Raw genomic sequence first — 15,195 nt, forward strand, 5'->3', positions numbered from 1 at the left:
GTCTAATGATTTAAAATATATATAGATATCCTTCGTAAAACATATTTTTTTTATTTAACAGAAACCTGTTCCCATCAAATCTGGTTGCGGCAGCTTTCCGTACAGTAAGATAAACATGCATTTTATTTTTAAATTACATACCTCAAGCCACAAGATTTCAAGTACTTGCATATTATCTATATGCAGTGTGGGCGGTACTGATATCTCTTGCTTAAGAATGTTTTATGCTTTGTGCACGTTGTTTTATATTGTGCATTTTATATCTCTCCTATCCAGCACAAGCTCTCTGCTTGCAAAAGACCTATTGTGAACTTGCAGTGAGTTTACAGCCCACCCACTGCTTAAGATTGGTTGGCTTCATTGCGACTCTCATTTGCTTGTTTTTTATTTGATGGCTTTTCTTCCTCTGTTTTGTGTTTGCCTCTTCACAACCCTTTTGACGGGATACATTTTATCCTTCGACTGCTCACATTTAGAGAACTACTTTCTTCTTTTGCATTCAACACTCCATAAGAGTGCATGTTTTTTGTAGCTCCCTTCTTGTACTGCTTCAGCCCCTCAAATATCCCCCTCCTCTTTGTTGCTCCCCACCCCTTCAAGCTTCTCTGTAAAAACACAGCAACGGAATTTTTTTTTGCCTGGGTACGGCTAAAGAGCATACTTTAACGGTTGTTTTTGTTTTATCTCCTGCATTCCACATGTTTCATGAAAGCACAGACTTTAGCATACAAGGGCTTTGATGACACTGAGGGAAGAGCTATCTTCTTTACTCACTCAGCTGGTTGTGTGAGGCAAAGGCATCACACATTTCCTTGATGTCTATACATCTGCTTACTGAGGCTACTGCCGGAGACAAGGGGCCACATGTACAAATAATCGGTTTTGCGACTCGCAAATTGCGAGCTTTAGTGACTGTGTACTTTACACTGTTTGTGATTCCCAATGGGGTCGCAAATGACCTACCTCATGAATGTTCATGAGGTAGGTTGCAATTTGTGACCCCATTGGGAATGGCCACCCTCACAGGGATGGTGGCCTGCTGGAGACAGCAGATCACCATGTCTGTGACTACTTTTAAATAAAGCAGTTTTTTTTTTTAATGCAGCCTGTTTTCCTTAAAGGAAAACGAGATGCATTTCAAAAACAAATAATGAAAAGTTTTCTTTTCATTTTTTCAGAGCAGGCAGGGACCACTGCCTGCTCTGCGAAAATATTTTTGCTGCCATTCACAAAGCGGAAGAGGTCCCATTTGGACCCCTTCCTGTTTGCAAATGGGTTAGTACCAGTTTGCGATTGTTTTGTGACCACATTCACGGTCACAAAACAATCGTACATCGGACTGCGACTCACAATTAGGAAGGGAACGCCCCGATTTGCGATTTGATAAATAGATTACCAAATCGCAAAAATGGGTCTGTACATACCAAAAAGCTTTTTTCTTGTCACAAACAGTCCGATTCTGCAAATCGGGCTGTTTGCGATGAGAAATAAGATACGTACATATGGCCCCAAATGACTGATTGTGTAAAAAGTAAATTGGGCCTTGGCAAGCATTTTCCTTAACAATTTACTCGTCTGTGTTATTTTTAAATTCCATTCAGAGTTTCCTCAGTGAAAAATAAACCATGACACTTGTAAAGATTGAAAACATTGTTTTCAGTGTGCGGTTTACAGATACCATAGGATAGTGTTTGCTTTGCCTCTAGTATTTGAAATGTTTGTTTCTTTTACTTTTTTAAACAATGCGTTTAAAAGCAAAGTCAACAAATTGGCACTCGCATTATAAAAGTGAGACCTTTCGGTGATGCCAGTGCTTGTTTGTTTCATTGCTACCTACCTGAAACACTTCAAGCCGATTTAGGCTGTGCTTGTGTTTTTTTAAAGTACATCACACAATGGATGTTTGGTTTTGCATTATTTGTAGAAGTTGGATTTGTCTGAGTTAGATCTTGCATGGGGCGCTAGCAGAACCATGCATGCATTTATGCTCCCAATAATTCTGTGGGACACTTTTGGTACGTCAGTGGTCCCTTTTGCTGTAGGTGTTCGACATCCCACATCTCAAAGGGATTGGCACAGGTGCACCAAGACTATGGTAATCGTTGCATTGAGCTACTTGTACTTCGTAAACAATGTCATTTTCTCAAAGTCTTTATCTTTTACGGTTGTGTTATTGTTACTCTTCCTTTGCATGTCTCAATAGGATGTTGATTCAAAAGTTGCTTTAAAATTGATTGAAATGTTGTGGCAGTCAGAAGCCATTTGTACAATAAAATAGATTACCAGAAGCACCAATATGGTGAAAAATAAACAACAGAAAAAGTTCACAAGAATCCTAAGACGTGAAATTGAACACCAGTACCCAAATGCTGAGTAAAAAGCACCGAACAGTTCAAGTGCAGCCCCCAGATACAGAAGAAAATCTCTTACAAACTATGGCCTGGTTTAGGCTGTGACCTAGAAAATAGCCCTTTATGAGTGCATCCCTTTGAGGAACCAACGTAAAAGCAACTTGAAGGCTATTGCTAAGTTCCGTTTTTCAAGCAAGATAACTGCCTTGACTGAACCCAGACAGGCTTTCGGGAAGGTCATATCACATTGACAGTTTTCGTGTTCACCTTTGATGATATACTAGAGATCATGGTATTCCAACTGACCTGCTACTCTTGGATCTCTCAGCACCATTGGACACAGTGGACTATACCATTCTGATTGATATGTTTAGCTAGAGTCGAATTGACTGGCCATGCCATTAATGGTTCATATCTTTTCTGAGCGGGCATATTCAGTTTGACCCTTCCACCATTCTGTTCTGCTGAGATACCTATGTGGTTTGGGGTCCCACAGGAGTCAGCATAATTGTTTTGTTTAACAATTATGTGAAATCGTTGGGAGAAGCGATCTGGACCTTTCGCATTATGGCACTTTTTTAATGCTGATGACATATAGTGGCTACTGGGGTATGACCATCTATTCTAGGAGAGTGCCTTTCCTCCCTTCATGAGTGAGAATTGTTTTTAAATTAAATGGAAATAAGACCAAGACCCTCGTTGGTTGTGCACGAATTCCTAACATTAGCTGTATTGTATATTCTTGGTGATTTATTTGTTGATGCGGACTGCGCACCTTAGGATTTAGGATATTGTGATCGTTTGCACGTGTTTACGAAAAAGAAAGCAGAAACGTTGCCGTCACATAATCCTTATGATTGTTGCATTGATCTAAAACTGTTTGCTCCTGCATCACACAACAGGATTTATGCTGTTACTAAATCAGAGACAGAACGTTTGCACAAATATTTAGACAAATATCTGGCAAATAGATTTATTAGACCGTCACAATCTCTACTAGCCTTTTCTTTGCTTTTTGTCCTGTATTTATTATAGAACACTCAACCACAACACCGTTAGGACTATAAACCCTTTCCTATTAATTCCTGTAATGTTCGATCAAATGAACAATAAAGAGAGCCAAGGTCTTTGCCAAGATAGATCTTCGTTAGGCTTATCACTTGGTAATAATAATTAGGAAAGGAGATTAACGGAAGACTGCTTTTGGTACTAAATTCACATTATAGGAGTATCAGGTAATACTGTTTGGTTTATGCAGTACATCAGCAGCCTCCCAGTATTCCATCAACGGTATTCATTGCAACTAGATTTAATTTGTTGTAGTGGTTTACATCAGCAATGTTCTCATTATTTTCTGATACAAGAGAAGAAAGAACATAATATTTGAATCAGGATTGTGCTACAAAGTTTGGAAGAGCATTTGCTCAACCGTGGAATTTCTGGATTTCATCATTGCACCTAAGGCCTTAAAGTGGATGTTAAGAACGTAACAGCTGTGCCTGTACATCCATCAGTGAAAGATATTTAATATTTTATCGGGTTCACAAGTGTTTATCAATGATTTGTGCCCTCATGTTGCAATCAGTGACCAATGTTTAATGTGTTATCAGTTTCACACATTTTTATCAGTAAATTGTGCCTTCATGTTTTGAAATATTCTCTCTGGTAAGTATTTGTTGAAATAAGGTGTTTTTTTCCAGTGGTCTCAAAACGTTGATGAAAACCTTAGCTGTCAGAAACAAAGCTTTGCTATGGCACCCATACTATAGCATCCTCAGCCTTTTCAAGCCTATTTTTTGTAAACAGATTCTTCCGACCTTACAGTTGGAGCAATTTTGTCATAATGACACCCTGATATTTTTCAGCTCCGATCTGTGGCCTGTTATTCCAGGAAACTGAATTCTGCTGAAGTTAATTATATCATGTTAGACAAGGAACCTCTAGCAGTTAAGGCAGCGTTCACAGAAGGGAGACATTGGGGGTTATTACAACTTTGGAGGAGGTGTTAATCCGTCCCAAATGTGACAGATATACCACCAGCCGTATTGCGAGTTCCATAGGATATAATGGACTCGTAATACGGCTGGTGGTATATCCGTCACTTTACCGTCACTTTTGGGACGGAGTAACACCTCCTTCAAAGTTGTAATAACCCCCATTATCTCTTAGCTACTAAATATCCTGTGCATTCTATAGTGATCATTGAAATCTCATGTTCCCGAAATCAGTTGACATTGGCCCTCATTACGACTTTGGCGGTCTTTTTACAAGACCGCCAAAGCCACAGGTGTCAATGGACCGCCAGTGCTGGCCTTCGTAAGACTGCCGCATTACGACTGCTGCCAGATTTCTATCCGAAATCGGGCGGCAATCCGATGGTAGTCGTGCTGGCTGTCAGCAGGGAAGAGGCGGTTCCACTGCAGACACCGCTATGCCAAAAGGACAACCTGTAATACGGCATGGCGGGGCGCTGCCAGCGGTGGAAGCATCGGGACCCGTACGCTCCCGGACGACTTCCTCGACAGACGAGGTAAGTGATCGTCCGACAGAGGAGGGGGGGTGGTGGGGGTGTGTGTGCGGGTATGAGTGCGTGTGTGAGTGTCGTGCATGTGGGCGGAGGGGGATGCGTGTATGTTGGTGAATGCGGATTGATGGGGTGAATGCGCATGTGTGGAAAGGGGCGGAGTGAATGCATCTATGCGGTGCGGAGGGGGGCGTGAATGGATGCATGCAGCGGAGGAAGGCATGAATGTGGGTATGCGCTTGAGGGGGAGGGAAGGGCGAGTGAAAGCGTCCATGTCAGGGGTGTTCATGTATGTCAGTGTCAGTGGGTGTGTATGTCACGTTTGCGTGGGTGAGTGGGGGCTGTGTTTGTGTGTAGAAGTGTGTGAATGCATGCGTGCAGGTATGTGGAAGTGTGTGCTAGTGTATCCTGGCAACTGGAATGCTTATTCCTCTCACCAGGATGCAAGACCGCCAGCTTTTTCTGGCGTGTGACCGTCAGAAAAATGCTAGTAGTCTCCCACATCGTAATACCGCTAGCGATATTACGGCGTCTGCATGGCTGGAGGTGCTTGGCGGGACGGGCGGAGTTTCGGGGTTTGGCTTCAGCCAAACCGCCGAACTCGTAATTTGTCGGTCTTCGGCAGTGAGACCACAACCGCAGCCCTGGCGGTCGTAATGAAGGCCATTATCTCCATGTGAACAGAGATGGTCTCATCTTTTTAGAATACATTTTTGTCATGACATATGAACATGAACAGATTAATGGGAAAGTCAAAGTGTGATCCTGAAATGAAACTCAGTCAGCGGGGGATACCATGGAACAGAATAATTGCTTCATTCCAGAAATGTAAGTAATTTACTCCAACACCAACGATAAACAGATTAATTGGAACATCAGATCAAGAAGACATTGCTTCCATAAATGATCCTTACATTTAACTTGGTTTACTCTGATGCAATGATTATATACGCATAAACTAAGTAATTAAGAAAATGATTTAGAGTTTGGCAGAAAGGGACCTCCATCAGAAATGTGACAGGGTTCTCTGCCCACCAAACCAAATTTAGAGACAGGCAGACCTTAAATATCCTGTTGACAAGCCCGCATTAGCTCATTCAATGCAACACTTCCTCCGATGGCCCAAAGGAGTAGGTGTATCGGAGGAAGGACATTACACCATCTGCCAGATTTAGGGTGAATGGTGTAGTTTTTTCCCTGTATGTCCTCGCCAGGAAACACCTACCATTGAGGGAAAGGAAAAAAACAATAATGAGTGCGACTCCCTAAGTGAAAGCTCCCAGGATGTGGGGGATCATTAGGTTTTTGTTTCTCAAAAACAAACTCTTACTTTGAGAGTTTGCTTCTGAAGAAGAAAATAAAAGCAAGCGTTTGGTGGATGGCGGTCTAAACCGGAAGTTCGTTCAATGTACAAAGATGACCACTAGGCCAATGTTATCTCTAAAGTTGGAAGGTGGAGTACTGAAGTAATGTTCTAAATCAACTCAGTAGACACTGTTCTGTCCGCCAGACTCAAAATCAAACCATAAGGTAGGGGGTCCGTCAGTAGTCCCATGATTCATCTCCAGCTTTGAGGAAGTTGGAGGAGACTTACTGGTGCTTTTGGATTGGTGTGGAGGAGAAACAGAACATTTCTGCTTATGGTCTCGGTTTTCTCACTTGAGAAATTGGTTGAAGGTGATGATCTTGAGAGGAGACATGACCTCGTTGAATGACAGCTCCTACGGCCCTCTTTAGAAAGAGGCATAAAAGGTTTGACCCAGTGTTCATTGATGGCCTGAGAGTGCATCTGTTTACAGAGGTCACACAACAATGTGTCATGTCCCAAACTGAGACTTCACAGACTGTTGTCAATTGGGTCTGTGGTAAACATTTGCCCATTGAAACATCAACAGAGTTTAAAGCCCAAGTATTTCGGTAGTGACTTGGTTCCTTTTGTATCAAAAGGAAAAAAATATTCTCTGTGAGATAATTTCACAATGTGAGAGCGAAGTTCAGCATTGTGCCAAAAGGGCATGGAAAAAAACATGAAACTGACATTAGGACACCGATCCCCAGGCTTTATGTCTCTGGTGACGTCATCACGAATCCATGTCTAATGTTGAAATAGAGTTGATGCAATCTTCCAGCGCCAGAGAGTTATAACAGAAATTTTCCAGATCCAGACTTGCTCTTGGGATACTCAAACGTGAGGAATCTGCAGGAAGATAGACTGTCCACCTGAAAAAGCATTACCGAAGGAAGTACCATTTGATTTCAGATTATCTTATGTATGTTTATCACAGAGAACACTAGCTGAAGAGAAAGACAGATAATTAAAAGGCATAACTGTGATTATTAATTTTCTAGATTACTAGATCTAGATTCAAGTATTATGTATGGTTTTAAATATCGTCATTTAAATTTTAGGGTCAGAGGCAGTTATTGCTAAACCAGAGGCAAAGACCTCAAGTGGTCCAAGCTGAAGGCCTTATATGAGTTTGTGTATCTCATCCTAATTCCCCTTTCACCCCAGAGTGCATAGGTGTTCATATTATTGGAAGTCTAGAAGGCAGGTCGAGCACGATTGAGAAGCTTGTGACTCCTGACATTCTTGCAACTTGGTGAGTCTTGACATCGCCTCGAGTATGGCAGTGGTATTTAGCTCAGACTCCTTGAAGCACATATCAGAAAACTGCAGAGAATATACAATATATCTGACTGACTCATTTTTGGCCTCCATAAATACGATCACATGTCTAATGCACACCAATCCTTGCATTGGCTACCTATTGAACAACAGATTCAATTCAAAGTTACTTGCTTACTTGAGAAGGCCTTCTATTGTGCTGGCCCTAAGCATTCTGGCCTTCTCACCCACTATATTAAAATAGAGCTGTTGAAATGGGTTCTTTACACTTGAAAGAGATCTCAGTTTTAAAAGCTATTTTTCATTTGTGGTGTCTGTTTCTGTTGTGTTTGTGGCATTGTAGCAACATGCCGTTGATGAAAGTAGCCCTTTAGAAATGAATAATCAAAAAGGCACAGCGTACAAATGATAAGTCTCTGGTTACAGTATCAGTAAGTTAGTACCCAGAGTCCAATCTTATATACACCTTTGTGGTAATTCACCAATAATCCAAGCAGCACACTCCAACTTTGCGAGAGGCCCTTGTAACACAAATGTTCTCTGGTACACAGAAGGGGGTCTGCATGGTCTGGCAGGACAACAGTGTGCTCAAGCGCCGTGAACCACTGCCGAAAGTGCACCACGAAGTATCAGGTAAATGCCCAACAACTGCCCATGCTTCAGTTTTGATCACCTACGTGGGTTGATGAGATAGGGTCTACTGATGTCATAAGACCACATGGATGATCAGAATATATCTCAGAGGAGGAATCTTATAATGGTTGTCAATGAAATGCATTTTCCCTTTCCACTACTACTTAAAGAAACAATACTTTTATAGCTAGACCTATATAGTGCATTAAGGTAGCACCACAGGGTTACATTTGACCCCTGCCTGCCTGAGCATTACTTTATGCCTTGTAAACTCGGGTGTGGGAATAGAAGGAGGAGGAGAACACTGCATTTGTGAATGTAGTGCTTTGTGAATTGGAATCTTTTCACAAATTCCTTTACCACTCTTACAGGCCCTACTGATTAAGCTAAGTGAAGGAAAAAGAGGCCTGCATGGGAAGCAACAAATTAAACGAGACCTACACCATATTTACAGGATATATCCTCAAAGCTTACAGCATGTCTTTAAGGTCATTGTACCAGTAACCAATGGCAAACATGCACCTCATGAATCATTCATATCTGCTACTTCCAACAGTGAGGGCCCCAAGTGGGCTGAAGGGTCAAACACATTTTATAATTTGTATAACTTTGAGGCCCCAGTAGACATAGATTTTACTTACCCTAGGTTATACGCACAGTGGGAATTACTTACTCCATAGATGCTAATACAGGGAGAAAGCCGGCTGTCCCCCATGCTGGAAGTTTTTAAGAGGAAGTGTTTACCCGCAGTGACCTATGGTATGGGGTTGTGGGGCTGTAAAGAGGTTGGGAGCCTCCAGGTAGAGAAAGATCAATTCTGTCGCCGGTTGTTGGGCATTCCATCTTCCACACCGCACTTCTCTATCCATCAGGAATTGGGTCTAGAATATCTACAGGATAAAATTACTGTTGCTCCGTTGGAGCTCTGGTATGCGATCTGGACCAACGAGGAGGCTGTCCTCAATCTTTTGATTATCAAGAGCTGCCTCGTTAGTGATCTTGCTTGCTCAATCCCGTGGCTAAAATATATTAAAGCCACAATGGCTGTCCGCATTTGTTCGAGAATCTGCCTTTAATATCTAAAAAGGTTAAAGCATGGGTTCGAGATTGCTTTCTCGAGCACAGACGGGCAGCCCGAGTGAAAAACGTAGTAATGAAGTTGACAATCAGGGAGTACTGTATGGCCCAAATATCACTGGGACTGGCACCTTACCTGTATGTTTTGGATGGATTAAATTCAGATCTGTGACTGGGGATGAGTGTTTGAAAAGTTTCAACACTCCGTCCTTTATTTTGTTTTGTGATGTTGCCTTGTGCGCCCTAAGTGGCTTAGGTATGCCTAGACATGGATCCATTGCTCACTGGATTCAAGCTAGCCTGACTGATGAAGGGTGATACCCTGAAACCGGTCCCAGGTTGCTTGTTTCCGATCCAGGGAAGACCTGGCCTGGCAGTTCGGGCTGGACTGTTCCCATGGGAAACAGGGTCAAGGCTGATTTGGATATGGCTTGGTCCAAACTGGGGTGGCATGGTGAGCAAAAGAACGATGGATTAAACCCAGTTCTGTGACTGGGGGTGAGTGTTTGAAAAGTTTCAGCACTCCGTCCATCATCCTTTTGTGTTGCTAAAGTTGCCCTAAGTGGGAAGGGTATGCCCAGACGTGGGTCCCTTGCTCACTGTTCCACTGGATTCAAGCTAGCCTGGCTGATGAAGGGTGATACCCTGAAACCGGTCCCAGGATGCTTGTTTCCAGTCCAGGGAAGACCTGGACTGGCAGTTCAGGTTGGACTGTTCCCATGAGGAACAAGTTTAAGACTGATCTGCATATGGCTGGGTCCAAACTGGGGCGGCATGGTGAGCCAAAGAACAATGGATTACATCTATATCTGTGACTGGGGGTGAGTGTTTGAAAGGTTTTAGCACTCTGTCCATCATTTGTTTGTGTTTCAAAATACAAACCCTATTTCTATCCTTTCCATTAATGTGTGATATGACTAATTTGTGTTCCTTGTAAAAGAGGCGGAACTCCCAAAATGTGGTGTAAATCAGCTTAAGACATTTATGTAAGAAATCCCATCTACCTTGGGTGTTAATCTAACTTGTTTACTTTGTAATCTTCTGGATTTTTGCTGTAGTCTGGGGCCTCTTGACCAGGACGTGGATTCCTTAAGATGGTGGTGTTTTCATTTCCAGGGCAGCCCTCGTTAACACGAGACTGATCTGACTCATAACTTAGCTGAAACTGGGGAATGTGCAATATCAGTATCATGTAAATCAGTAGTTCCCAACCTGTGGTCCGGGGACCCCTGGGGGTTCGCAAAGCCTCCTCACGGGTTCTGCGACTTCTTAGAAAATGAAATAATCTTAACAGATTAGGTCCCAGCTTTAAATAATGACTCACTAGGAGGGTCCCAGGATTCCAATAATGATTCAGTGGGGGTCCCTGGGTTCCAGTAATGATAAAGTGGGGGTCCACAGAAGCCAAAATGTTTGGAACCACTGATGTATAATATATGTTGGCGCTGTTACACATGTGGGCTCCTTTCTGGTTACAAGAGTACAGGTGATGTGGCTGCAGAGTAGAATGTTTCCCTACAAACACAAGTCTGCCATGCGTACCTGTGTGCACCATGGATAACCAACAGTCGCCTATCTACAGATGCATCTCTCCAGTGGCCTAACAAAACTTAAGGTGGCCCCCCTGCAAAGTACCTGTAGGGGGTCCGCTTCCTCCTGGACCTAGTCAGGGGCCTGCCAGATGTGCACAGTGTACTGAGGGGGCCCAATGGAGCTCACAACCCCCCTCCCTTACCCCCGAAAGGGGCTGCGGGGGCCTTTGTTACCCTACTGCATCTCTCCTTAACTATAGTTTATTCATTACTTTATATTTCTGCGCTAGTGGATGTTACAAACCTCATATTTGAAAGGTTTATCTAATATAGGACAAGGCAACAACATTTGAGTTCAGACTTTAAATATCTCATTAGGTTGTAAAGTTATGATGTATTATGCTTTTCATACTTTCCTAGCCAAAGGTGATTTACAGTTTATTCACACACATCAGCATATGGGCCTGCCAGCGCCATGCTTTCCTCCCAGTTTCAAAGGCGTTTAACATGCTACAGAATGTGGGAAGAAGATTTACTGATCCTTGCCACGACTTGTCCGCGAGGTGTGAACATGATTTTTACACTCTTTCTTCTGAAGACTGCTCTTTTCCCAGTCTCTGAGTCCTGCTGAACCACAAGAAGACTCCTGCCTATTGTTCAGTCAGATTTTATGGAAGGTCATTCTGGTGCAGAGGTTTGGGTGACTGACCTGGGGGAATATTCACATGCCTAGAAGAGTGCTGACCTTCCTAGAGAGAGCCTTCTCAATCAAGTTTGCAGTCAGTGCTTTGTGCTGTTTCTACAACCAAAAGACGTGCCTCATAGAACTTCAGTGGTGTTAGACTGGAGGAAAAGGTGGGAGTTGGACATAGGGAACCGTTACAATAATAACTAATGACAACGGATCAGCATAGCCACCTTAAGAACTTATGCTGGCTCCGCTGACACTCACTTCAAGTCTGGCAAGAAAGAAGATGGGTGACTACTTCCCTTCATCATGAAGGAACCCTACTTTGCCTGCTGAAGGAAACACTGCTAAAGTTATTTAACCTCTGCCTGACCCTTGTCCTGAATTAAACTTGCTACAGAGGACCAGGCAGTCACTGATATTGGTCTGCTGTAGAAGCCTATAATCTGCCCTGGATTCTGCCTTGTGAGGCTGGTCGAGCATGGAACCCGAAGAATCCTGAAACAGAAAAAATTTGGCTGCCCACTTGAAGGAGTCTCAGTTTACTGGTGGAATATTGGTGGGTCCAGTTTTTGTTGCCCTCTATACAACTATCTTGAAGTTGACTGGGTTTGCTAGAGCCATTTCTGAGGAATCCAGAAGACCCAGTATTTGGTAAAACTGCTTTTAACTACATGACAATGTTAGTTAGTTATAGATAATGACTTTACGAGGGCAGCTATTCTTGTGGAAGGCAATATCTTTGAGTACGTAGCTTGAGAAAATTCTCATTTCCACACAGTGTGGTCTCCAAACATTTTAATAATAAGAATTAGGCTTTGACACTGTTTCGACTTTTACATCCTCCTGGTTCAACCTCTTGGCTAATTTGATATCTAGAAACATTTTCTAGGGAGCGTGGCCGGAACAGCCAAGTTGAAGGATTCATCTTAGTGGCACTTCCGAGGCCTGCTTCTGAATCCGCTCACATCCTGGCACCCTGGGTCCCCTAACGCCCTGCAATGACATCCCTGACCATCTTACATGGGGCTGTCGGCTTTGCTCTACCCTCTGCCTCCTGTTGGGACATTAAACAGAGGCTACAACTCTGTCCTGGACGGACCGCACTGACATTCCACAAAATGGAGGCAGCCTGCGACTCGTAGACTGGCGGACAATGTCCTCTCCTGTGGGGTGCCCCTAGCTTTGGAAACCCCCCCACACCCCGCAGTGCCATCCCTCTCTGAGGACTGGCCTATGCTGCTGAGTTGAAGTGACACCAGAGGGATTGCAAAATGCACGGGAGCGCAGCCTGACTGCAAGGCCTGCTTCTCCCCACACACTTGGCTCCCTCTGGGGGCCCACAGCAGACTTTGCTTACGGAGTGAGGCTTCTCCTTGAGACCAACATGACCAGGTCAGCCGGGGCTGTGCAGGGAAGCACCAGCTGTCACCCCTGGCCCTGGGGACACTGTAGCTCTGGAATAGGGGGTAGTGGCCCCTACTATGTTCAGCATACTCCCTCACTGGTGGTGACACTGTGTTGAGGCCTTGCCCCCCTGCATATAATCAAGGTGCTGTTGACTCTCCCTGGACACGAGGTGTTGAACTCCCTCACTACCAAATGCCCATACTGCTTTGACTTTCCCTGCTTCAAGGGTGGGCCCAGAGTGCGCAGGCCCCCGGACAGAGTCTTGCCGCAGATGCTCGTGCTGCCCCAGGTGCAGGGTAAGCATGCTGGGGCAGGACCAGTTACCAATTCTCTGCAGCTCGCAATCTGGGCTGTGTCTATCCCCCAGAAAACTCGTACTAAACGTGGATCCTTAGTGCATTTGCACTATCCAGGACCATCTAGGAAGCCATTTCCCGCTCTGTCCTGAGGCGGTGAAGGTGGAGAAAGACAAACCTTCTGCTTCAAGCTTCCAGCCCAAGATCAAGTTCACCTTGGCCTGGACCCACAACCTCCAGAAAAAACCTATGGGAGGAAACTCTTTGTTGATTAACATACTCTCCGCTGATGTGCAGAAAATCCTTGATACCATCCAGGCATCCAAGGAATCCCTGGAATCCAAGATAGACGAGGTCGATGCTGATTTGGCCCTCTTACATCAAGACCTCTGAAAAGTGATGGGCCCGGTGATGGAAGCCAAAGGTTGCATATCCACCCTTGAAGATGATTCTTCCAACATTGCCGCTAAAATGTCTATCTTGCAGGCCACAGTCCGAACTCTTGAATCCCTTGTGGAAGATGCTGACAACAGATCCCGCCGGAACAATCACCGCTTGGCAGGATTCCCTGAGGGGGCTGAGACCATAAGATCGATGACCTCTGTGGAGACCTGGGTGTAGTCGTAGATGCCTGAGGGTTCCCAGACACTATGTTTCGTGATAGAGTGGGCCCAACGATCTTTGACACCGAAAACCCTCCTGTGTCTCCCCCGCCTGCTGATCATAAGAATCCTTAACCTCTGTGACACTGTCTTGCGGGAGGCGAACACTCTGGAAACTCTCCTATACCAATCAACATGTGTTAGAAATGGGGTCTTTGGTTGGCAGTCAGGTCACCCCCTGTCCAAGCAAGGACCCTCACTCTAGTCAGGGTAAAAGAGAATCACCCTCAGCTAACCCCCGCTCGACCCCTTGGTAGCTTGGCACGAGCTGGCAGGCTTAACTTCAGAGTACTATTTGTTAAGTATTTGTACCAACACAGAGTAATTTAATGAGAACACTATAAAATGACACAACACAGGTTTAGAAAAATAGAAAATATCTATCTAAACAAAACAAGACCAAAACGACAAAAATACACCATACACAAGTCAAGTTATTAATTAAAATGCAAAAAGAGTCTTCATGTTCTTTTAAACACAATGCTAACACTCTTAGGGCCAGATGTAAGAAGGCTTTTGCGCCTCGCAAACGGCAAAAAACGCCGTTTGTGAGGCTCAAAAGCCCCTACACGATGCTGAAACACATTTTGCGAGTCGGTACCGACTCGCAAAATGTGTTTCAGACTCGCAAATAGGAAGGGGTGTGCCCTACCTATTTGCGAGTCGCACCGCAATGTAGAGTTGATTTGTGACCGCGAAAGCGGTCGCAAATCAACTTGCAGTTACCATCCACTTGAAGTGGATGGTAACTCATTCGCAAACGGGAAGGGGTCCCTATGGGACCCCTTCCCCTTTGTGAATGCTCACAATAATATTTTTTCAGAGCAGGCAGTGGTCCTATGGACCACTGCCTGCTCTGGAAAAAAACCGAAACAAAAAGGTTTCGGTAATTTTTTCTATTTGCAGCTCGTTTTCCTTTAAGGAAAACGGGCTGCAAAGAGAAAGAAAAAAAACTGCTTTATTGCAAAGCAGTCACGGACAAGGAGGTCTGCTGTCTCCAGCAGGCCACCATCCCAGTGAGTACCTAGACTCGCTATGGGGTCGCAAACTGCGACCCACCTCATAAATATTTATGAGGTGGCTCTTTGCGACCCCATAGCGAGTCGCAGAAGGTGTCTGAGACACCTTTCTGCATAACATTTTGCGAGGTGCAAATTGCGAGTCGCTGGGACTCGCAAATTGCACCTCGCAAAATGTTTTCTACCTACATCTGGCCCTTAGTGTGTAAATGTACCTGGGTTGCGTCAAAATAACCCAGACGGGCGAGTGTGCGTCAAAAAAGGTAAGCGGTGCGTCGATTTCTCACCCGTCAGCGAGGTTGTGTGTCGTTTCTCCTTCTTCTGTCCGATCGGCATGTGTTGTTTCTTTCCCAACAGGAGAGAGTTGCATCGAT

General features: G+C 44.3%; 1 protein-coding gene across 2 annotated transcripts in view; it reads left to right on the plus strand.

The window, feature by feature from the left end:
* The window catches only part of SLC1A4 (solute carrier family 1 member 4), a 190,171-nt gene that overhangs the window by 76,822 nt on the left and 98,154 nt on the right, over positions 1–15,195 (plus strand). For both annotated transcript variants that reach the window (XM_069234254.1, XM_069234255.1), the window contains exon 2: positions 62–104. In XM_069234254.1, coding sequence (XP_069090355.1) covers positions 62–104 — 43 coding nt within the window. The remainder of the gene's footprint in view (positions 1–61; positions 105–15,195) is intronic.

This window comes from Pleurodeles waltl, chromosome 5, assembly GCF_031143425.1.
Source record: "Pleurodeles waltl isolate 20211129_DDA chromosome 5, aPleWal1.hap1.20221129, whole genome shotgun sequence".
NCBI lineage: Eukaryota > Metazoa > Chordata > Amphibia > Caudata > Salamandridae > Pleurodeles > Pleurodeles waltl.